Genomic DNA, 25,835 nt, shown 5'->3' on the forward strand with positions numbered 1-25,835 from the left:
TCTCTTTTAGATGGTGAGAGATGCTCAAAACTCAGACAGTGCTGGTAAGTTTGCCATATTATTCTTTTCAATATATGTGATTTATTTCATATATAAGTATCTTTAATTTGTTTTCTGCTTTGCTGCTAGGCTGAGACAGCGACCTCTCAAGTATTCTACTCTTGGTTCACCTGCTTCCTCCTACCTCCAAAGGCCACAAGAAGAGTGCCAAAATTAGCTCCTATCAAGCTGTTAACCATATTGTTAAATATCTGCGGGTAAGTAATTGTTTTGCGTTGTTACAAAGTTATTTGACACTGCTGCACATTTGTTTTGTTGTTAATTGGTGCTACATTTCATTGTTTTCTCATGGTTCCTCTTAATGTGTTGTCATAGATCGGAGCCAGTATTGAAACATTGCTTGAAGATGTGGGGCCAGGACAGCCCTTCCTCCTGTGTGTTGGTGAACAGAAGAACAGCATCCAAAGGTACTACGTCATCATTGACAACAAGGCCATCCCTTGCAAGGCACAGACATCACTGGCAGCTTTTGATGAGCTCTTAAAAGCACACTTCATCTTCAGTGTCAACTACCATCAAGCCCTCTACAACTTCTACACGTTCATCCAAACCACAGTGTTTAACATTGGGAAGTGCCAAAGAAAATCCCAGAGTCAGGGAACTCCGAGCAAGACTTTTTAAAATATAATTATAATATATATTATAATTATAATTTGTAAAGGACATTCACAGTCAAGCAAGAGAAGCAGTTCTCAGCTATACTTCAGAAATCCAAGGTGCAGATTTGATTTTTGATTTAGATTTTTTCACTAAAGGAGTTAATTTATTACAGACCATGTAACCAACTGTTTTAAAATGAAATGGATGGAAAAACATACATTGTACCACATTGTCATATTGTTTAACTTGTTGTAGAGTGCTTCTGTTGTTGTTCTGTTGACATTTTAACAAAATACAAGTTGAACAAAGTTTTTTGTATTGTGTGTTTTTTTTCAATAATTTTATATGTAATGTTTTGGGGAGTGAAATTGAGGATTATTATATAACTCCCAATAGTGTTGTTTAAAATAGAAATCAACTATATAGAAGAGTTAAATATTTAGTTATATTTAACACTGTCTATAGTGTTAACATAGTTTAACTCTATTTAGTGTTAAAAATTATACACTGAAAGAGTTACATTTTGACTCTGTACACTAGTGTTGCATAAATTCAACACTGCCAGTGTTAAAATTCAGCTCTTGATGGTGTTGCTTCAACTCTGTCACGGTGTAAAATATTTAACACTTTCAAAAGTGTTGAAATAACTCAATTCAGAGTGGACCAATATAGACACTTTTAAAGTGTTGAATTTAACTCTATTAGAGTTGAATTGACACTGTTGATTTTGCTGTGTACTGATTGCTGCTATCACGCAGTACGTGGTTGGGTTTGGTCTCGATGTCTCAACGCTGCAGAGACTTGCTGCAAGGATAAATGTTCCTTTTAAGGATCTGATGTCTGTCACAGTTTCACCGCTGGCTGCAAAAAGAGTAACCCGAGACCTTGTCGTGAGGGTGCTGTCTTCACTAGCAGGCACGGCTGCACTGATGGCAACAGAGGAAGGCTCCAGATTAATTCCAATTCTCGGAATCCCAGTATCAATGGGCGTCTCTTTTATAACAACCTACAAAGGTCTGAATCATATCCTCGACATGCTCACTGAAGATTCAGAGAGAGTCTTTAAAAGGGCTTTGACACCTCAGAGTGATGCATCATATTCGTAAACAATATGCTGATATAGATATTCAGTGTGTTAAGGCTTCCTGCTTTCTGTCCAGGTTTTTTCCATTATGTCACACAATCACTGTAAAAAGGTCTGGAGGTGTGGAGTTTCAGTACATTACAGCAGATGATGTTAGTAGGAGCTACTTTGCCAATTTGTTTATTGGAATAATTTGTTTATTTTTGGGTTAGTTAGTGGGTATTATTTCGCATGTTTATTTATTGTACACTCAACAAAAATATAAACGCAACACTTTTGTTTTTGCTCCCATGTTTCATGAGATGGACTTGAAGATCTAAACTTCATTCCAGATACACAATATTACCATTCCTCTCAAACATTGTTCACAAATCTGTCTAAATGTGTGATAGTGAGCACTTCTGCTTTGCTGAGATAATCCATCCCACCTCACAGGTGTGCCACATCAAGATGCTGATCTGACATCATGATTAGTGCACAGGTGTACCTCAAACTGCCCACAATAAAAGGCCACCCTGAAATGTGCAGTTTTGTCTCACAGCAAAATGCCACAGATGCCACAAGCATTGAGGGAGCGTGCAATTGGCATGCTGACAGCAGGAATGTCAACCAGATCTGTTGCTCGTGCATTGAATGTTCATTTCTCCACCATAAGCCGTCTCCAAAGGCATTTCAGAGAATATGGCAGTACATCCAACCGGCCTCACAACCGCAGACCACAAGTAACCACACCAGCCCAGGACCTCCACATCCAGCAGGTTCACCTCCGAGATCGTCTGAGACCAGCCACTCAGACAGCTGCTGAAACAATTGGTTTGCATAACCAAACAATTTCTGCACAAACTGTCAGAAACCGTCTCAGGGAAGCTCAACTGCATGCTCGTCGTCCTCATCGGGGTCTTAACCTGACTCCAGATCGTCGCCGTAACAGACTTGAGTGGGCAAATGCTCACATTCGATGGCGTCTAGCACGTTGGAGAGGTGTTCTCTTCACGGATGAATCTCGGTTTACATTGTTCAGGGCAGATGGCAGACAGCGTGTGTGGCGTCGTGTGGGTGAGCGCTTTGCTGATGTCAATGTTGTGGATCGAGTGGCCCATGGTGGTGGTGGGGTCATGGTATGGGCAGGCATCTGTTATGGACGAAGAACGCAGGTGCATTTTATTGATGGCATTTTGAATGCACAGAGATACCGTGATGAGATCCTGAGGCCCATTGTTGTGCCATACATCCATGAACATCACCTCATGTTTCAGCAAGATAATGCACGGCCCCATGTTGCAAGGATCTGTACACAATTCTTGGAAGCTGAAAATGTCCCAGTTCTTGCATGGCCAGCATACTCACCGGACATGTCACCCATTGAACATGTTTGGGATGTGCTTGACCGGCGTATACGACAGCGTGCACCAGTTCCCACTAATATCCAGCAACTTCGCACAGCCATTGAAGAGGAGTGGACCAACATTCCACAGGCCACAATAGACAATCTGATAAACTCTATGCGAAGAAGATGTGTTGCACTGCATGAGGCAAATGGTGGTCACACCAGATACTGACTGGTTTTGAGTCCCCAGACCGCCAATAAAGCAGAAACAAAATGCACATTTCAGGGTGGCCTTTTATTGTGGGCAGTTTGAGGTACACCTGTGCACTAATCATGATGTCAGATCAGCATCTTGATGTGGCACACCTGTGAGGTGGGATGGATTATCTCAGCAAAGCAGAAGTGCTCACTATCACACATTTAGACAGATTTGTGAACAATGTTTGAGAGGAATGGTAATATTGTGTATCTGGAATGAAGTTTAGATCTTCAAGTCCATCTCATGAAACATGGGAGCAAAAACAAAAGTGTTGCGTTTATATTTTTGTTGAGTGTAAATTAGTTATTGATTTAGTTTAATTTATTGTTGCAATTTAGTGTCACTAGGGGGCACCAAGGTTATATTTATTAGGTAAGCAGGTAGACACAGGTAGACCAGAATGCCCTGGGTGGGCTAATGGTTTTTTACCAGCGCAAGAGACACAGCAGGGACAAGTTTGTCTGGTTGTCTGCCTGAACACGGACTAAATAAACCTGCCATCAAAATGATTTTTTGGAATGGACATTGAGTTTTTTCTGCCAAATCCCCACGGTGCATATGAGTGATTGTTTGATTTTAGTTGATCGGTTTTGTTTAGTTAGAGTTTCAAATATTTTCGACAAATAGTCACTACAATGTTAGTAATATGTAACATCCACCAACCACAGCCATAATAACCCAGATAATCTCTTTGTTCTGTTCTTGTACGTTTGATTTATGTCCCCCTCTCTTGTATAAATAAATATGATTCTCCTGTGTAGGTATAAAGTAGTCACATTAGTGCACATGATTTTTTTTCACAAGACATAATTCACTGATGTACTGTGTTACTGAGTCTGTCTGACGCCTGTAAGACTAATTGTGATTAATGTTTGCTGCCCTCTAGTGGTCGTGGTGAGGAAAAAGAACAGATGAAATGATTGCCGATTTGTAATTATTAAAACAATGAACAGCATTGTTTTAATCCTTCTTCTCTGCCATTTCTTCTTTAACCAAAAACAATGTTTGGAATTTCAGGTAGGTACCACTCAGCTGGCTTATCTTAACAGAGGGGAGTGCCAATCAATTGGCACCCCCTGCTTGTGTTGTCCTGCAGACTGTCTGGGATGGAATGATGTTAACCACAGTATAAAATTGTCTGTCTGTGCTCACCAGAAGGAATTTCAGGTAGGTACCACTCACCACTGTATTATTATATTGAGTGTCTGATTATAACTTATGTGGCCAGTCAGGTGCTTTTAGTGAACACTAAAAGTGAAGCAAATAGTAAATCCTCTATTAGTTACACTGAACTACGTCCTCAATAGAAACAGAAGCTCTGACGGCTCTGCACACCTGTTCATGAGTGTAACGCACACACCTGCAACAGACCCACTGATAATGACGCTGGTCATTTGACACGTCACAGTCTGGGTGCATAGAGCCTGACAGTCACCTCCTTCCTGCTGCCACACTAAACTACTTTTCATCTGTACTACACACAGCAGCATGAACACAGCTAAGAAGCCATCGGCCACACTTCAGAACCATGGAGGGTGAACAGCGAGCACACAACCACAGCAAACCAGCACTATGATCAAATATCAAATATCTTACACTATGATGACGGCTGATTTGGTAAATACACAGATAATTCAGCATCACGACTTTTCTCAGATAAACATTAACACAGACTGCAAACAGCAGCAGCAGCAGCAGAGTGAAACCAGTCAGCACGACAGTTCTGTTCTATCCTCAGGGACAGGCAGAGAAACACCATTGAACTGTGCCTGTGATTTAAATGTTAAACTTATTGTGGCTTGTTGAGCTCCTGCACTTTTGTCAAAAACACAATTTCACTTGTCAAATTGTATGTTTTAATTGTCACATTTTGTAATTGTTTTATTGACATGTGCTGCTGACCTATCATTTTATATATATTTTATCAGGTTAAATAAAGGTTGATAGAGACAGCTATGGCATAATATTTGTGAATTTATTGTGAGCGCAGGCGAATAAAAACTCCAAGCATGTCAATCATATGTTGAGGAGAAAATGTAATACTGTAAGGAAAAAATATTTTCGAGCACAAAATAACTGAATTTGAGCAGACAAAAACATGTTTCCTTTGCTCAAATAAAGTGTCATCTACACACAAAATGACATATTTCCTTCAGTTTCAGGTTCTTTCTCCTTGCCTTGCACTCTCTCTCCACTTCTCCTTATCTGCATGCCCAGTTCAGCCTTCCTGCTTGCACAACTATTACACACATGCCAGAATTCTGATACACCAGTTTGACATTCATGCTGCCATTCATGGAAGAAGGATGTATCCCACATGATGTGTGTTTATTGTGCCAACAAGAGCACACAGAGACACACTGTTATTTAGCCTAAAACAATAAGTACACAATAAGTACTACTGAACATACCAAAAGTGGACAAAGCTTCAGCAGTTATAAAACATAAAAAGCTGCCTGTGTTTGTAAGTGATATATGTATGCCCAGCTGATGACTACCTGGAGGTCTTTATGTCAACTTTCTTCTTTTAGAATACTCAAACTCTTCCTCAGTCTCAAATATGCAGTGAATACTTTACATACATTCTTGTAAATCACGTGATTAGGTATTTAGTTTAGGCTGTTTGCCCTCTGATGACTGTATAAAGTTGTCCAGTAGTTGAACTCATACAGCTTACTGTAACTCTTTTAAAAATCACAAACGTCTCTGCTCAGTCTGTTTTAACAGGACTCCTGTGTAAGTATCTGCCAAAATTCTACTTCCGTTTAATCTTATGTAGTTGAAATTATGTACTCAGATTACTACTGACATGGATTTTGTCTGTGGCAGGTAAGATAGTAAGACAGTGAGAACATCATCCATTAACAGAAGAAATTAAAGAAGCCCTGCAGAACAATGAGCAAAACCTAGCTGTAGAAAAGATAAATGCATTTTTGGAGGAGCTGAACAACATTTCACTCAACATCACTGTCACTAGAGAATGTGGCTCTGGTAAATCCACCTTTGTTAATGCCTTCAGAGGCATAAAAAATGGAGATGAGGGAGCTGCTCCCACTGGTTGTGTAGAAACCACCACAGAGGTTACAGCATACCACCATCCAAACTATCCTAATGTGGTCTTATGGGATCTCCCTGGTATCGGCACCACCAAGTTTCCAGCTAATAAGTACAAGAAGCATGTTGGACTGAAGAAGTTTGACTTCTTCATCATCATCTCAGACAGTCGCTTCAGAGAAAACGATGTCAAACTTCTACTTTGTCCGCTCAAAGATCGACAGTGATTTATATAATGAAAAAAAGAATCAGAGAGAGTTCGACAGAGAGAAGACTCTGATAAAAATCAAGGAGAACTGCATTCAAGGTAAGAGTGCACCAATATTCAATGTTACCCTATTACAATGTTTTTTACAATTTGTTTTCCTTTGACACAACCCTCCCTTCTGTAGCCTACTTCTTGTAAATCAGGTGTTTTACAAACATCACCTCCTACTTGAGAACTGATTGGCTTAGACTATGCCACCTGAAGCGTTTTCATTGGTCACTGCATTGTGATAAAATCCTATAACAGGTAGTTGATCTGACCTGCATAAACCTCATTGGAACTTATTTCATAAGGGAAATGTCTGTATGAGTAAGTATCTGCTAATATTGCAATTTATTCTTTAATAATGTATCAACAGTGTTGAGGTAACTGGTAAATCCACCTTTGTTAATGCCTTCAGAGGCCTAAAACGTGGAGATAAGGGAGCTGCACCTACTGGTTGTAATGAAACCACCACAGAGATTACAGCATATCCCCATCCAAACTATCCTAAGGTGATCCTATGGGATCTCCCTGGAGTTGGCACCCCCAGGTTTCGAGCTGATAAGTACCTGGACAATGTTGGACTGGACAAGTTTGACTTCTTCATCATCATCTCAGCCACTCGTTTCACAGAAAACAATGTGAAACTCGCTCGGGAGATTCAGAAGATGAAGAAGAAGTTCTACTTTGTCCGCTGCAAGATTGACAGTGATTTATATAATGAAGAGCAGGATTTCAAGACCAAGTTTGACAGAGAGAAGACTCTGATGGAAATCAGACAAAACTGCATTCAAAGTAAGTTTCTGAATTAATATTGAATGTTATCCTCTTACAGTGTTAAAATGCAGTTGCATAGGTGTCATTTACAAAGAGTTTGGGCTGGCGCACATATCACAGATGAGTAGCAGCCAGCGGCCAACACGTTTGCTAATGTTCAGGTTAATACTATAGGAGTATTGTGGCCTTAGAGGCCAACAAGAAGATGAGTGTGCACTGGCAGTGTCAGAACATAAATGCAGGCATGCATACACTTTTTTATTATCCCTAAGCATGGAGGGGTAGGCTGGTGCAGCATCACAGTGTGACAGATATGGCACACTGGTAGTGCCAGAACTGACTGTTGTGTTCTGGTATTGCTGCTACAGCGGCTATACTTCAAAATAGAGACACAATTTAAGACCCGTGTTTATATGTATGTAAAAACAAAAAAAACATTAAAAAAAAAGCTGTGATTATATTATATTTCAGACATCATGTTCCTGCAAATGAGGAGCCACACAGAATAAAATGCAGGGGTTGCAGCCCCCTAATGTCCCCTCGTGGCACAAACTTCTTTTCATAATTTCGTCCTTTTCTTTTGTATTACATATTTTAACTGTTTTGAAATGTTGAGCTGACCAAACGATAGTTATTCATTTTGTCAGAATTCAGATTTTACTTTATTATCCATACATATTGCATCTATTTTAAATACAGTTGTAGTGTTCATCAGAATATTTGTGTGTTTTCATAAAATAAAAAAAATAAGTTTGACAGAAAGAGTTATTTGATTTATATCCTGATATGTATCATAAAAAAAAACAATCCTCAAGTCCAGTTGCCTCGATTTAAATCACTTTCCTCATTTTAGCACACATTAATTACTGTACATTGTTTACAGATAATCTGGTGAGTTGACTTAACCCTCATGCGTTGTTCGGGACATTTTTGTCCTCTGAGAGAAATTTTTCTGTTTATTTTGGCCATAACTTTGTCAATATGTGGACAAATTGAATCATTTTTCCTCAATAAGCTTAATTTTACATAAATTTTGTTAATATGATTTTAAAATTTTTCATAGGTCAACGGTACACTGTGGGCAAATTTTACCCCCTAATGTGTTGTTCGGGGACAAAAACGTCCCCTAACTTTAACGGTTTTAAAAATATATTAGATAAATATTTTTTTGAAATTTTTTTGCATAGACCTTTTAATTAACTTCAGTTCTAATCAACAGTAGTGAAAAAATCATTTTCCCCCAGGATTTTAACCCTTTAATCACCAATTTTATAAGGGGTGGTGCTGAAAATTGAAAAAAAAACACACAAAATGGCTCATTTTTAATAGAAAAGGTGAATGTGGACTGGATTCTTTTTAACCTTTATTATAGTCTTGGTCATGTCAAACATCAGTAAAAAAATTGACTTTATTGCATTATTAGTTTTTGCACAGCACTGGATTTTCTTTTTTTCTCCCATTTTGTCCCATAGACTTACATTATAAACACACTTTTTTTGACTACACAGCCATGGCACTAAATAATCATGCATTCTTGATTGTTGGTGGTTTACCCTGTTGGTAGGAGGTAACATTTGTGATTTTTACAGTTAACAACTTAATTACCATATTAACCCTTTACCTGCAGGCCTGTGCTCATGTACTGTAGTTTCTGGCTTAAGTATATGGAGTTATAGGGAGTATTTTAGCACATAATTGTGTGTCTACACACTGTGTGTGTATGTTAGAGAGGAAGAGAGCCATTTGCACACTGTCAGGGAAGGAAAGTCAGGAAAATAAAGTTACTAAGTAAGTGAAGTGTACCTAATTCAGACGTACAACGGCAATGCATAAGCATGTAAAATGAAAACATCCAGGAGTTCTGGCGTCTGAAGTTGTGGATGGGTAAAATAGCTGTTTTTTTTTTTTTTTTTAGCTTTCGGAAAACACGTCCTCCAGTAGAGTGACTTTACTTTTAGGTTAGTGTCTCAGTTGAGATCACTGAATTAGTCTAAGTGAGGTCTAAGTGCCCCTTTTCCATGGTGTGTTGCGCTCCACACGACCATACGTACATGTGCATGTTACTAACTAGACACCATAGATAGATAACTTGATAACATAATAAATAATCATTGACTAACCAAATCTAATCTACAGTTTAGTCCCCTACTAAAATTAGTATTAAAAGTAGTTTAGTAAAGTAAAGTAAAGTAAATTTGTTGCAGCCCTAAAAGTAAGTGCCGGGCCCTTTGATGCTGAGAGGTTCAGACTAAACAAAACAAAAACACTAGTGGACTTGCATGCATCCTCCTGGTCATTTAATGGTGACAAGAGCAGCAAGCAGCATGAAGAGAGGATTCACCTGTGCATGAGTGAAGGATTCACTTGTGAACGAATGAAGGATTCGCTTGTGAACAAGTGACGGATCTACTTGTGCAGCCTTCACAGCTTCACAGCCTGGCCCTTCATAGAGCCAGGCTGCACAATCATTTCCAGAGATTGTGCACAAGTGAATCCTCTCTTCATGTTGCTTTCTGCTCTTCTCACCATCAAATGACCACAAGGTCACATGTAAGACCACTTGCCTTTTTGTTTTGTTTAGTCTGCACCTGTAGACATCAAAGGGCCACACGTGCATAGCAACACTTTCTTTGTTTTTGTTTACTATGAAGACTCTGTGGTTGTGTGTACTCACAGACAACAAGATCAGTGTGCAAATGGCTCTCTTCCTCTCTAACATACACACACAGTGTGTAGACACACAATTATGTGCTAAAATACTCCCTATAACTCCATATACAAGCCAGAAACTACACTACATGAGCACAGGCCTGCAGGTAAAGGGTTAATATGGTAATTAAGTTGTTAACTGTAAAAATCACAAATTTTACCTCCTACCAACAGGGTAAACCACCAACAATCAAGAATGCATGATTATTTAGTGCCATGGCTGTGCAGTCAAAAAAAGTGTGTTTATAATGTAAGTCTATGGGACAAAATGGGAGAAAAAAAGAAAATCCAGTGCTGTGCAAAAACTAATAATGCAATAAAGTCAATTTTTTTACTGATGTTTGACATGACCAAGACTGTAATAAAGGTTCAAAAGAATCCAGTCCACATTCACCTTTTCTATTAAAAATGAGCCATTTTGTGTGTTTTTTTTTCAATTTTCAGCACCACCCCTTATAAAATTGGTGATTAAAGGGTTAAAATCCTGGGGGAAAATGATTTTTTCACTACTGTTGATTAGAACTGAAGTTAATTAAAAGGTCTATGCAAAAAAATTTCAAAAAAATATTTATCTAATATATTTTTAAAACCGTTAAAGTTAGGGGACGTATTTGTCCCCGAACAACACATTAGGGAGAAAAAAAGAAAATCCAGTGCTGTGCAAAAACTAATAATGCAATCAAGTCAATTTTTTTACTGATGTTTGACATGACCAAGACTGTAATAAAGGTTCAAAAGAATCCAGTCCACATTCACCTTTTCTATTAAAAATGAGCCATTTTGTGTTTTTTTTTTTCAATTTTCAGCACCACCCCTCATAAAATTGGTGATTAAAGGGTTAAAATCCTGGGGGAAAATGATTTTTTCACTACTGTTGATTAGAACTGAAGTTAATTAAAAGGTCTATGCAAAAAAATTTCAAAAAAATATTTATCTAATATATTTTTAAGACCGTTAAAGTTAGGGGACGTTTTTGTCCCCGAACAACACATTAGGGTAGTGTTTGCGAACAATGCATGAGGGTTAAGAGTTATATTAACTCTGAAACATTTTGTATACTACAAACAGATCTTAAAGATGAAGGCCTTACGTCCCCAGAGGTCTTCCTGGTGTCCAGCTTTAAACTCGGTAAGTTCGACTTCCCTCTGTTACAGAAGACATTAGAGAGACAAATTCCCAGACACAAGAGGGACGCTCTGCTGTTTGCCATGCCCACCATCAACTCGGAGATCATCACGAAAAAGAAAGAAGTTTTCCAGTCCTGCATTAAATACCATGCCCTGGTATCTGCAGCAATAGCAGCTGTTCCTGTTCCTGACCTGTCTTTTGCTGTTGATCTAACTCTACTGCTTAGAGTTCTCAAAGAGTATATACTTGAGCTTGGTCTTGATAAGTCGTCACTGGAAAGACTTGCTGCCAGCTCAGATGTGCCATATGATGATTTGAGATCTGTCATTAAATCACCACTGGCTGCAGAAAAAATAACCTGTGAGCTCATCCTGAAGGCGTTGACCGCATTAGCAGGCACAGCTGTGCTAGTGGCAGCAGAGGAAGGGTCCAGATTCATTCCAATATTTGGAATTCCAGTAGCAATGGGCCTCTCTTTCACCACAACCTACAGAGCTCTGAATCATTTCCTGGATGTGCTTGCTGAAGATGCACAGAGAGTCTTTATAAAGGCTCTGGGTGTGGACACCTCAGTGTGATGCATCATACGGTTTCTAACTGAATACCAGCTGCGAATTTAGTCAAATATAGTTTTTTTTTTTAAATAAAAACTATATTTGACTTGATTTGAAATAAAGATTAATCACTTTATTATGGCCTCAATCAGTCTCATTTATGTTATTAGTGCAGGACAGGAAATTTGAGAAAAATAAGATATTATTGTGTAAATGTTATAAAATGCTTATTATTGCGATTGTATTGTATAGTTACAATTGTAATTGTAATTATCATTTACGTAGGTGTATAGCATGTTAGAATCACTGCATTTATTTTGTTGCACACTGCAAGTTTCACCTCACTATTTCAGATTTGTTGGGGCCTCAGTCCTCTTTCTGTTCATGCCAGATCCTCTAGAGCTCTCACACCGCAAGTGCACTGAACTCTGGGTAGTTTTCACTTGAAGCAAAATATCTACTGTAATGCTTGTTAAATTATTGCATGTCCATCCATCCATCATCCATTAACCTGCTTCGTCCTGCAGTGCAGGGTCACGTGGAGCCTATCCCAGCTAACTATAGGTGAGAGGCATGCAGACAAACAACCCTCACACTCGCAATTTAGAGTGACCAATTGACCTAGCATCTTTAGAATGTAGGCACAGGGAGAACACAGTGGAAAGATTTACATATTTACATTATTTATTGCCATAGTTATTTTTTATTGGGTGTCTAAATAACTTGTTTATAAAATGTAAATTATATTTATATAATTCGAATTATGCATTTATAATAGTAATAATTATAATAATTATTATATTTTATATAATTATTGTTTATTGCCATTGCCACGACCACGACCTGCTGCTGCCATGCTTTGTTTGTTTTCACCGACTACAGTCACTACGGCAAGTAAAGAAGGTTATAATACAGTGAAAAAGTCAAAGTGGACCCAGTGCACGTTCACAATGTTCACAATGCGCTGATTAGGTGAACCATACTGCAGACTTTTTTAGCAAACTTTCTAGGTTCATTTTAAATGGGGTCTGGGTACGGTTGGAGCATTCACACAAAAAATGTGTCATTGATCTGAATTTGAGTTCGAAATACACCATATCTATGGTCTTTATATGCACAAGTAGTTGGAGGTCAACACTGAGAGAATGTGAGGGCATTCCCCCTTTTGGAAAAAAAAGGAAGCACAATGCCATTATTGCAATTACTAATAATAATAATATATTATTTATATATTAAATATATATAATAATATATATATTTATATAATAATTATTTTTCTAGTTATTATTATTATTTAATCAATATGCAACATTTATGTTAATATTAAAAATAAACTTTGAATTCATGTGGCTGTGAGCAAAATGTTCAACTGTTTGGATATTGTTGACTGTAACAATGTGGTGAGTTTACTGGCCTCCAGTGGTGACTGTGAGAAACTACAACAGATACAAAAAATGTCATATGGACATTTTTTGATCATAGATGTCAAAAAATCATTTTTATAACCATATTTGATTTTTTAATCAAACAATCAATGCACCCTATAACATATTCTAACACAAGGTGAAGTTCTACACTTTCACATTCAGTAGGTACAATTACAACATCTGACTCAGCTCTAACAGTGGAGGTGCTGCAGGATGCTGCATCATGGCTTCAAAGCTGACCTCAACCTGCTGCCCTTAGAGCACACCTCCATCACCTTTCTTCTGGATGAACTGCAGAATGCTGCTGTCAACATATCAGGGTGTCACACTGCAGCCAGGACAAGAGTGAGGATAGAGGCATATATCATGTGTATGAAGCAGTCACATCAATCTATTGCTAATATATTCAATGTCAAATTCAAGTCTTTTCTTCAACTTTCCTGCTCTTTTTATTCTGTTTTCATGACTGAAACTGCGACAAATTACTGATGTGATTCCACACATTGATTTCTCTCAGTTATTCAGCATCTCACTTGTTCAAACTGGACAAATGGCTCAAAATATTTTTGAATAAAACATGACAGCTGTAACTGCAGGAGGTAACAGATGAGGGTAGGTTTAAGCTGGTTGGGCTTAAACTTGCTTCTAATACTCGGTGAGAAATATCAAATATCTTCTATACCTCTGTTACAGCACACATTTGTCAGTTTAGTTTTTCTGATGTTTATTTACCTCTGTGATCCACTGGACAGTCTGGATATTTAATAGCTATGAAAAAAACAAACTCTTGGATGTATGAGTTTTTTTTATTTATTTATAGTGCTCATTTAAAGTTTGTCAACCCTGTAGGATTTTTTATATTTCTGCACAAATATATAACACTAAGGTTTAAAAGAACAGCTTGAGTTCTACCACAGCGGTAAACTGAAAGAGGGGAGTGGAGGAGTGAGTGATCCCTAAATGCCACCAGCAGTCTGATAGGAGGATGGAAAACAGGTGAGTCCACCCAGATCCAGCATTCTGCCCAGCAACCACAGCAGCCTCATCAGTGCACCTAAAACACAAAGAAACCAACAACAGATAAGAGTCCACAAGGTGGCGACAAGTCACCTCACCACATCCACTTTCTACACAACTACGGCTCACTGTCAGCACTCAGTGCGTCAACACACTCATCCAGCATCAACATCCGTCCTCTGAGGTACTTTGAGGATGTGACAGCAGCTGTGTCAGAGCTCAGAGACAAACTACAGGACACTCTGAGACAGAAAAAAAGTTCACTGGGGAAAATGTATTAATGTGATTAATTAATCATATTAACATATGAATCGATCTTTAAAAAATAATATAAGAATCTATTCAGATTAAGCCCAACACCATGCAGGGTGATTGGCATTTGCCAGAGAACACCAAGACTGGCATATTCACCGTTGGCGCCCTGTGTTCTTCACGGATGAGAGCAGGTTCACACTGAGCATGTGTTAGACGTGAGTCTGGAGACACCGTCGAGAACATTCTGCTGCCTGCAACATCCTCCAGCATTATTACTTATTCATTTTTTGCCTTTCTGGTTTTGGACCTCTACTCATTCTCATAGAAACCTTGAATAAAACTGAACTTGTTTTCTTTGAACTCATGTGTGCACCTGAGTCCAACTACCAAACCTGACAGGATTCAAATGCAAACAGGGAGTCAACCTTATTTAAAATGTATTTCACTTGAATTATACAAATATTGCCTCTCCCTTATTGACTCTCACATTGTTTGATATTACACAGCACACTCCAATATTGACAGACCTCTGTCTCCTTCAACTCATGTTGTATCACACTCACTTTCTACCTCAGTTATGTAATGTGTTTTCTGACCAAGTTCTTTCCTTGAGTGTGTTGTCTTGTGTGAGGCATCTCCTCTGTGGCTTCTGATGTAGAGATTCAGGTGAACAGGGAGGTGACACCAGTGGTGTCAGGAGTTCAGCCAAGTGCTTAGCCACATTGTATGTGACTGAGTTTGTGCTGCTGATGATGGGTCTGAGGGGGACTTGTGTATCTTGGGGAGTCCATACAGGCGTGGAGTGGCTTCCCCAGGATACAGTCGGAAGTAGAGCTTGCGGTTGATGATTTGGTCCTTCTCCTACCCACAGCCAGAAAGCCCCCACCTGCTCTTATCCTTTTAAATGGAGAAACTTTTAGCCTTTTAAACCACTGATTTTTATTGTCCATTTGTAATAAAATTGTATTCTTGGATTTGGAACCTTGTGTCTTGCCTGCCTGGGTACCGAACCTGAGTACGTTTCTCTTTAAAAATTGTGATTTCCTCACTGGAGTACTGGTGTGTCCTCGGGCACTCTCCCGAGGTGGCGTATTTGTCACGTGTTAGTAAGCTGGTCATCTCGCCAGCGTGTCGCCACATTAAGCTGGAAAAACCTTCCCTTAACAGAGGTGGTGGCCTCAGACATCGTCTTTCTACCACTTATAATGCAGTGATTCCATCCATTCCCAGCACATATATTCTTCTCTCACACACATATATTCTTACCTACATCCGTTTCCACTATTCTTTCTCTCTCACTCACATATATTCTTACTCTCACACACATATATGAATGTAAAATAAGAATATATGTATGTGAGAGGGAGAATATATGTATGTGAGAGGGAGAATATGTGTGTGTGAGAGTGTCAGACTGCATTATGTCTTGTACGGCCCCTCATAGCTACCTAGGGGGCATATTGTACAAGGGGCTACGACTCACCACACCCATTGTGCAATAGTAATGTTTCAAAATCCCAGAATTTGTTTACCGTATTATCCAGACTATAAGTCGCACTTTTTTTTCATCCTTTGGCTGGGTATGCGACTTATACTCAGGGGTATACTCAGGTGCGAGTTATCTATGAAAAAATATACAACTAGTTAGCCTTGCATCCTGACGTCCCATTACAAATATAATGGCAGCTGTTCTGTCCCTCTCCTGATGGTTCTCTTCCACCTCCAGCTTGTCCACACTTTGCATTCCAAGCATAGATGACACGCATGTTCACGGAACGTGTGCTTGCAGCTGAGCCTCTGCCTGAACCTCAGACCTCACCTGGCAACAAGGAATTCTATTTTCTGATTGGTCGATATGTCGCTAATTCCAGACAGCTATGTGAGCGCACAGAAGTCTGCCTTTTACTCATCCTGTGAAGTTTGGGTGGGGTCAAATAAAACGTATGAATTCATTTGTTTGATCCTCAGATCACAAACATATTTTTTAGACAGTTCAATTTTTTTAATAAAATATAACCAGAAAACAATGTGGAATGATTTACAAACATGAAGTGAAATTCAACTATATGCTCTCGTCAGGAACCTTTTTTGTTGCCTTGGAGAGTCTCCACTGCCACCTGCTGGCTGTTTTAACTTGTGAATCCATCCATTAATGGAATAGATAGCTTTGAATCATGCAACAGGAACATTCACATTTTCTTAAATCAAATTATTCTTACCTATCAGTCCATTTATTAAAAAACTAAGTAAGGTCACTGATAATGGGAAATCATCACTTTTAGTGCAGAAAAAAACAATCAATCATCAGTGTACAGTTTTGTCTGTCCAAGCCATCAATTAAAATGGAAAGTCAACATAGAATTGGAAAGGATGTTTGCATTGGCAAGTAAAGCAGTAAAGCCAATGGAGACAATGTCCTCTCTTCTGTCTCCTGCCAACAAATTTCAGCTTCTTTAGCAATTCAGAGCAGTTTTTAATATGTTAATGTGGAAAAGTGAAATAAGCGATAAGGGCATGCTCTTCATAACATAATGTTGTTGACATAGTGAGGAGTCAAAGCAAATATTCAGACTTTTCCTTCCTTCCACTATTCTGGGCTGTGTTGCATTCCCCGGACTTGTGGAATAGATCATCATTTCACTTCATCACTTCAGTTGTGATGCTTCAAAAGTTTACTAGTAAGATTCTGCTGTGACTTAATATGAAACTATGAAGTTCCCTGTTACTAATAGACATGGTGGATAAATCAACAGGAAGTGTGGAGGTTTTTGCAAATTTGCAGAAATATGAATACTGACTATCAGCACTGTGGTGCAGCGGTTAGCCATGTCGCAAAAAGGTTCCTGGTTCAATTCCAGCTGCAGCCTTACTTTGTGGAGTTTGCACATTCTCCCTGTGCCTGTGTGGGTTTTCTCTGGTTTGCTCTGGCCTCCTCCTACATACCAAAGACTTGTTAGTTTAATTTAAATTGCCCGTAAGTGTGAATTAAGTTTGTTTGTTCATGTTTGTAGATAGGTTGATAGGCTGGGATAGGTTCCAGCCCCCCATGACCCTGCACTGCAGGAGGAAGGGGATTCAAGGGAGAGGATGGATGGATGCTGACTATGGTAGAGCAATTTGAGGACAGTGTGCAATATTTACACTAAATGGTAGGATTACCACTGCTCCTCCACATCAGGAGTCAGCTGAGGTGGCTTGGGCATCTTTGGGGAGGTGTTCCAGGCACGTCCCACTGGGAGAAGACCCCAGGGATGACCCAGGACACGGTGGAGAGACTATGTCTCTTGGCAGGCCCGGGAATGCCTCGAGATCCCCCGGGGTGTGTCTGGTGAGAGGGAAGTCTGGGTGTCCCTGCTTAGACTGCGACCCGGCCCCGGATAAGCGGTTGAAGATGGATGGATGGATTAATACAGGAAGGCAGGCATCCCTGAGGGAAATTTAGGCTCTCAGGAAAATCACAGCTTATCAATTAATTGTTAATCTAACGATAAGGTCATTTAATAAACGATTAATGAATGAATCGATAATTTGCATATACCAGGTTAGTTGTTATGATGTACTTTGGGCTGTATGTTGGTTGTTTTTTGGGTTTGCTCTGCCCCCTGTGGGCAGTTCTTTTCTTTTCAGGATGGTGGGGCATGGTTTCCAGTTGGTTGGAGGCTGGCACACCTGCGCTCCATCTGTGCTCTTTCTCAATATAAGTGTGTGTCTGTCTGGTAACTTTCACTCCACCTAGAAACCACTTTTGTGACGTATTTGCTGTGAATACTTTTTGTGATTCAACTAATGACTCTGTGTTTTTGTTCTTTTTCCCTAGATGCTGTAGCAAACCACTCCAACCAGCCTTCAGCCAGCCACGCCGTTTTTGCGTCACAACATTTTTGCTATTTTTCTGTGTTTTTGGACTTAGTGTTTTCAATTATTAAAACTTCACTAAATCCTTCCCTCTATGGCAGGGGTTTCCAGACTACGGCCCGCGGTAGGATTAGACGGCTTCTATCTTAAAATGTGTTATTTTTGGCCCGTCAGCCAAACAGAGTAAATCATACAAAATCAACAATTCTTATTTTCGTTTTTAACTCATTGTGTAACATTTGCATGATTCTCTGAGCAGAACATTATCACTCTCTCTCTGTCTGCATTTATTTATGTCTGCATTTATTTATTTTTCAACCATGTCACAGAGGGGCTCCGTAGTTTCGAGAACTTCACTTGTGCAGATGCTCTCTGATAGCAGGTTGTATGCAGAAGCATGTTTAGTCTCGGGGTGAATTGTGTCGAAGTGCTGAACCGGTGTTTTGCACCATCACCAGAGTCCTCTGCGTAGCTTGGTAACAACCAAGCCCTACAGCACTGTGACGCTCTGTGACATGGTTGAAAAATAAATAAATTAGCCTTTTTACCGGCAGCTGGATAAAAGCAATTCTCCAGAAATGCGAACATTTGTAAACGATTAATTAGTTAGTGTCATGGGAGCAGACTGTCTGTTATAAACTGTGATGTTTTATTGGTGCAGCAATGAGCAGTCCTTCTTTGCTTGTTAACATTCTCTGTACAGTCAGATGTACAGTGAGTGTAGATGTGGCACTTCTCTCTGATTCCGCCATTCAGTACGCATCTGTCGTAAGGCATGTCATCACGTTTTTACGTCTCGTTGTTAATGTGTGAACATTAAATTACCAGACCCTTTGAGATCAGCACTAAATGACTCCCACCTAGTCTACCTGAGATTTTACTGATGTCTGCTGCTCCTAAACCAGACCTGCCACATATGATCAGATCTTACCTTCATAGTAGTGTCAATAACTTGCCTGTTGCTCTGTTATCACAACCACACAGTCTCTGAATGTTTTAAATTTATGCTGTAAATTCAGATAACATGTTCTGATCTGTTCATCTGAATACTAAGATGTTATTTTGTTTGCTGTGTAAAATGAAATATATTACATAACAGCATACTCATTTTTAAAATAATAAAATAATGTCATTGGTGACTGTTGGCCCTCGGAGACTTTCACATTATCAAATGTGACCCTCCCCGAAAAAAGTTTGGACACCTCTGCTTAATGGTCACATTTTTACTGCCTGTTAGCAACATATTTTCCATCATTAGTGTCAGGGATTGTGAGATGGCGGACACAAATGCAGACTTAGCCGGAGGTGAAAACAAACTCAGTTCCTTTAATATAAGCCAGGGTTCGGTACACGGGTGATCAGTCAGCGTGGCAAAGGTACAAAGAACAAAAGGCAAAACAGTAGTCAAGAATCCAAGCAGGGTCAAAACACAAAGGATCCAAAAACACAGGGCTGAACACTGAAACACCAAATTACTCACTGAAACCAACTGGCTGAAGAAAGGCTGGGACACTTGGATTACTCACAAGACGAACTGGCAACAAGAGGGAGGAAACACACTGACTTTATACACAGGAGGGCGGGAAGACAATAGGACACAGGTGAAGCACATTAGGGCGGAGCAGGTAATCAACAGGAGGAGGGAACACAGACGAGGAAGGAAGTCAGAACACCAGAAACAAAGAGGGAGAACAGTGGTTACAAAATAAAACAGGAAATAACTGGTAAAACTGGAACTAATGCAACACAAAATGAACTACAAAATAAAAGACCTGGCTGAAACCATGACAATTAGTCTGTCTTTATCTCACCCAAAACAATAACTAATAACTAACTAACTAATAATAACTAACTAATAACTAATTTCCTTCCTTTCCACCCACAAAAAAGACACCGCCCCTGTATCCCACATTATATGTCACAAAGTGAAACTATTGTTTCAAACCAGACAAATCCTCTGAGATCAAGGCAAGTATTTTAAAATTGCAAACCTTTAATGTTGTGAGGCAGCTGTAAGTTTTTTTCATTTTGGTTTTATATTTTTTTAACCATTCATTTTATATTTTAGTATACCACTCATTATTCACTAGTTCACACAAGTTCTTTTTCCATTATCACTGATCAACAAATTTAAGAAAACAATATGTGCAAGACATTAACTGACATAGACTTTTCACTATGTCATGGAAGGTAATTATTATTTTTACCTCTCTTTTACTGCAGATATCAAGATTCATCATGGATGCTGACCTTGATCCTGAAATTAAAGAAGCACTCCAGAACAGTGATCAGTGGCTGTTGAAATGATTAAGAAGCTTTTGGACAAGCAGAACAACACACCTGTCAACATTGCTGTCACTTGAGAATGTGGCTCTGGTAAATCAAGCTTTGTTAATGCCTTTAGAGACATAGACAACAGAGATGAGGGAGCTGCACCCACTGGTTGCGTAGAAACCACCACAGAGGTTGCAGCATATCCCCATCCAAACTATCCTAATGTGACCTTCTGGGATCTCCCTGGTGTCGGCACCACCAAGTTTCCAGCTAATAAGTACAAGAAGCACGTTGGACTGGAGAAGTTTGACTTCTTCATCATTGTCTCAGCCACTCGCTTCAGAGAAAATGACGTCAAACTTGCTCAGGAGATTCAGAAGATGGGGAAGAGGTTCTACTTTGTCCGCTCAAAGATTGACATTGATTTACAAAATGAAGAAAGGAGTCAGAGAGAGTTTGACAGAGAGAAGACTCTGATAAAAATCAGAGAGAACTGCATTCAAGGTAAGAGTGCACCAATACATTAAAAATCAGTTCAAACATTAGATACAAACAAGCAGCAAATTAATTATTATGAAATTATCATTTTAATTGTTTAGTGCTTGTTGGGGGAAAAATCCGTACCAAGTGTGTGTCACACACACACTTGGTACTGGGTTGGCTGATTTAATAAATCTTACATCTGTAGGTCCTGTGGACCACAACCCTTCCGGTATATCTGCCAATTCTTCCGGAAGTGAAGTCAGAAAAACATATTTTTGTCAGTCATCCAGCCGTGTTCAGGTGCCCTGTTGCCGATTTTATGAACAGAAACTTGTTTGATGCTTTATACTGAGGTGGTGGTTCAGTCAGTACAGTACAATCTGCTCCAGAGTCACATAAACATGTGTAATTTTGTCCACCAATTTTAATTTCTCTGTATGGGGTATGGGAATCATCACAGTCGGCTAACAACTGCTGAATATTAAACACACATCCCTCTTCTAGCTCATCAGCTGATGTGGCCTGTGTGGGTCCTAGTCATGCTTCCTGTGTTTCACGTTCATCTCGTTTCTTACTTCTGCAAGTGCATGCATAATGACCTTTTTTACCACAATACCAACATGTGTCATCTCCAGGTTGCGGGTAATTCTGGTGAGAACTGAAACCACCTCTGCTACTCCTTCCTCTGCCCCGGCCATGACCTCTCTGTCGTGGTTGAAAGCATGCAAAAGCCACCATGCTTTCGTCTGTGTCAAAGTGGAAAATACCACTTGTGTTCTTTTTCTTCTGATTATGTTCATGTGCATGTCTTCTGCAGTGCCTGAATTTTGTGTCACCCAATATTTTTCCACATACTGTCTTATGGGTGGTTGCAAGTTTCTGATATACTGTCTCTTTAATTGTTGTTGGAAGACAGTGTTAGGATCCACTTCTACAGGCAGGTTAGAGTGGGGAGAATGGGAGAATGGGGAGGAAGCGATCCATAAACTGGCGAGGTGTCTCGTTGTCTTTTTGTTTTGTGTCTGTAATTTGGCTGTAATTCCCTCTTTGTACCAGACCCTGTCATACAAAGGGTTCAGTTGGTCAGTCAAATCGGGGCTGTCAAATCTAATACATTGTCCGTGTGATTTGCAGCCATTAAAGTCGCCTCTAACATGATAATATTGGCTGCCCAAAATTAATCCTAACATTCTGTGCATTTCCAGTCCATTCAGATGGAAACTCATTCTGAGGCCTTCCACAGCATCTCTTTCTGGATTGGAGGCCCTCCTTCGCATGCTTTACACGTCGGAGTGAGTCCATGGTCTGAACACTAAAATAGTCGGATCTGTGCCTTCGCCCACTTGGGGATTAGCTACTTCCACCATGGGGCAGTTTGGACTTGGTTCACACTCTGACTCACAGTCATCGTCATCGGTCCAGTCAGTGTCAGTGTCAGTGTCAGTCTGTCCCGCATTTCGGGGACGGAATTTTCGCTCTATGGCGTGCAGTTCTTTTTGTAGAGCTGCATAAGTCTGAACTTTATTTTTGTTTTTCAGCCTATCACTCCTTCTCATGCCTGTTCTACTTGGTCGGGGAATGACTACAGTTTTATCCGTTTTTATAAGTCCCTTTTTTCCTACGTACGTAGGAAGGTCGTTGGTGTCATTGGATCAGATTAGTTTTTTTCTTTTTTGGTCTTTTTACTTGCGGCTGGTGTTTCTTCATCGGTCTTTACCATACTTGCCAAAACCTTCTGCCTATGTTCCTCTTTTTCCTTTCGTTTTACATTGCGCATCTTACCACTCATCACTTTTCTGAGCCTGCAATTTCAACTTATCCTTATCCTTCTGTTTTTTCTTTTTGGTTATGTCCAATTTGAGTTTTGTTTGCAGTTCCCAGGATATCAGTTTATGTACTTCCATAAACTTCACATCACCCGTCAAAACCGCGGATGGTTTACTCTGAGTTTTTCCCATTTTTTGTTACTAGTCCTTTGTGACAGTCTCCAGTATTAGTGGCAGTCGTGGGCCACCAACACGCCTTCTACAACATCTAAGATGTTGTGGTGTTGGTATTTAAGGGACGAAACCCAGCCGGTTACGAGCCACACTGGTACATATGTCACTCAGGATAAAACAAAAAACTGTACAGTAGGCCGGTTTCCTATCACCGTAAAAAAGCCTTTACTGTACCACTCACTCTTTTTATTTCTTCACACTGTGTGTGGCATACACTTCCATGTCTGTCTTACCGCGTCCGTTTGGCCCGTTTGAGTTCGTTGATCCGTCAACTGGACTTCGACGCCGTGGAACCACTTTAACCACTGGCCTGGTGCTGAACGCAGCAGTCCAAAGGTCTCTGGGACTTCCACCTGTTGTGGAGGCTGTCGACAGACTTCAGTGTTGGTTTCCCACAACGATGAAGACAAGTTTCTGGATCTGGCTCGAAGGACCAATAAATGTTGGGGGGAAAATCGTTCCCCCTAGTTCGGGCAGCAAACAGACTCAGAGACAGAGACAGGTAAATGCAACTTAGCCAAGGAGAAGTGCCTCACCGGAGTGCCGACAGTTCTGCCTTTTCCGGGGTTGCTTCCTTTATTTATACACAGTGTGAGTATCGTATGGATGTAGGCATCTGTAAGCAATGTTTCCTGAGATAAGTATGACAGAAAAATATGAATATTTTCAAATAGGGTAATAAAGCATACATGGTGTCCAGCTTTCAGCTCCATGAGTTTGACTTCTCTCTGCTACAGGAGACATTAGAGAGAGAACTTCCTGAACACAAGAGGAATGCTCTGCTCTTTGCCACACCCATTGTCAATCTGAGGGTCATCGAGAAAAAGAAAAAGGCTTTCCAGTCTCAAATTAAATACTATGCCCTTGGATCGGCAGTTGGAGCAGCTGTTCCTGTTCCTGGTCTTTCTATTGCTGCTGATGCAGGCATACTGGCTGCTGCTATCACACAGTATGTCTTTGGGTTTGGTCTTGATGTCTCAACAATGAAAAAACTCGCTGCCAGGTCAGGTGTGCCATATGATGATCTGGTTAAAGTTGTTCATTCTCGTCTGTCAGCAAAACAAATAACCAAAGATCTTGTCCTGAAGGTGTTGTCCTCATTAGCAGGCGCATCTGCATTGCTGTCAATAGAGGAAGGAACACAATTCATTCCATTAGTTGGAATGGAATCCCAATAGCAATGGGCCTCTCTTCCTTTACAACCTACAGAGCTCTGAGGTTTTTCCTCAATGAGCTTGCTGAAGATGCAGAGAGAGTCTTTAAAAGAGTCACCTCAGAGTGAAGCATCATATTTTTCAGGTTCACATTTTAACCAACAGGGTTTTCATAGATGACCTATTAAAGGATTTCAGCTCCTTTATTCTTAACCTTTTGTATACACATATGGACACGCGGCCCGAGGACAGGACGGTTCATGTTTCACTGCAATATCTCCCTCCGCGCACAGCCATTTTGTGCTCTTTGTTGACAACCTATACCTCGTTGGAAAGCCACTTCCCTACTCTATTGATTGACAGCTCGTTTGACCATACAAAAGGATCGAGGGCCTGTCCATAGCCAAAACAATCCAATGAGCGACTATATCGAGCGAAGCACCTCCCCCCACTCGTACGCTTGTATTTTCAGCCCATTATATTTGACGCTGAATCTGATGCAATGGACGTATAGCCAATAAGATTTCCGTCACGGGGATGTCCCACATGAAGGGGTTGTGGAAGGAGGGTGGGCTACACACCTAAGCGTAAACATGAACAATGGATGCCGGCTGTCCGTGCGTACGTGCGTAACAGTGAGAGTGAGCGTATAGCTACATATTTTGGTGTTTCTAGCGACCAGAGAGATGACGAAACACACAGAAAAGAAGAATTACACCATTGAAGAAGTTATCGATGAGTTTACAATAAGGAAAAGCAACTTTTCTGACGAGGACGTGTCGGACGCAGAAAGTTATGTGTTATGTGTTGACTCGGTGGAAGAAGATATGTTCATTGAAGGAGGAGATATAGTCCTTGACAAGTAAGTGTAACTTTTATACATGTTGCAGTTTTATAAACAGAATGTAGACATTTGGAAGAATTAGTGAATACAGTGTTGTGTCCTTTGTTTTGTTTACACGTGTATGGGGGAGGTGTGCGCTTTTACTATTCCTCTACAAGTAGTTGTGGAGGACTGATTTGTGAGGTGAACAATGAATACAGATACAGTTGTTCTGTGAATGAATATCTGATATATACATACAGACATACATATGTCTATAGTTATTTTGTTTTATATATTTTTTGCATTTTAGGCAAACACTGTTCTATTTTGTTTACCTGTGTGGTGTGCACTTTTACTATTGATTTGTGAGGTGAACAATGAATGCAGATACAGTTGTTCTGTGAATGAAAACCTTATTTTTTGCATTTTAGGCAAACTGATTCAGATACAGAGTGGGAGCCAAGCACCAGAGCCAGAGCAGCCACCTACTCCCAGTGTACAACATCACAAGCCAGTCTACATCTCTGGTGACAGTAAGACACCCATCAAGCTTTCTAGCTGTGCTTTGTAGCAGCCCGTGACTGTAACAGTGGCATGCTGAGAACAACATGTGGCTGTGAAACCTGTGGAATTGTAAACATGTAAACAGTTTGCTGTAAGTAGTTTGGGTATTTGTTTAGATAAAGGTGTTGTTTTTGACCATATCTCTTGTTCTGAGTCTTTTCTTTTGATGCACAATTTC

The 25,835-nt window shown here is 39.9% G+C and overlaps 1 protein-coding gene and 1 long non-coding RNA gene across 2 annotated transcripts; both read left to right on the plus strand.

The window, feature by feature from the left end:
- Positions 1-25: 25 nt before the first annotated feature.
- LOC114428092 (uncharacterized) lies at positions 26-922 on the plus strand. Its single transcript, XR_003669515.1, has 3 exons — positions 26-44; positions 130-257; positions 376-922. It is a non-coding gene; the product is annotated as an uncharacterized LOC114428092 (long non-coding RNA).
- Positions 923-4,858: 3,936 nt separating this feature from the next.
- LOC114427845 (interferon-inducible GTPase 1-like) lies at positions 4,859-22,695 on the plus strand. The gene is made up of 6 exons (XM_028396052.1): positions 4,859-4,865; positions 6,199-6,443; positions 7,147-7,429; positions 11,189-11,378; positions 20,761-21,134; positions 22,652-22,695. Exons 1-6 carry the CDS (start codon positions 4,859-4,861, stop codon positions 22,693-22,695), a joined length of 1,143 nt encoding a protein of 380 aa, XP_028251853.1.
- The last annotated feature ends 3,140 nt before the right edge of the window (positions 22,696-25,835 follow it).

Source organism: Parambassis ranga, chromosome 22 (assembly GCF_900634625.1).
Source record: "Parambassis ranga chromosome 22, fParRan2.1, whole genome shotgun sequence".
In the NCBI taxonomy this organism is placed as follows: domain Eukaryota; kingdom Metazoa; phylum Chordata; class Actinopteri; family Ambassidae; genus Parambassis; species Parambassis ranga.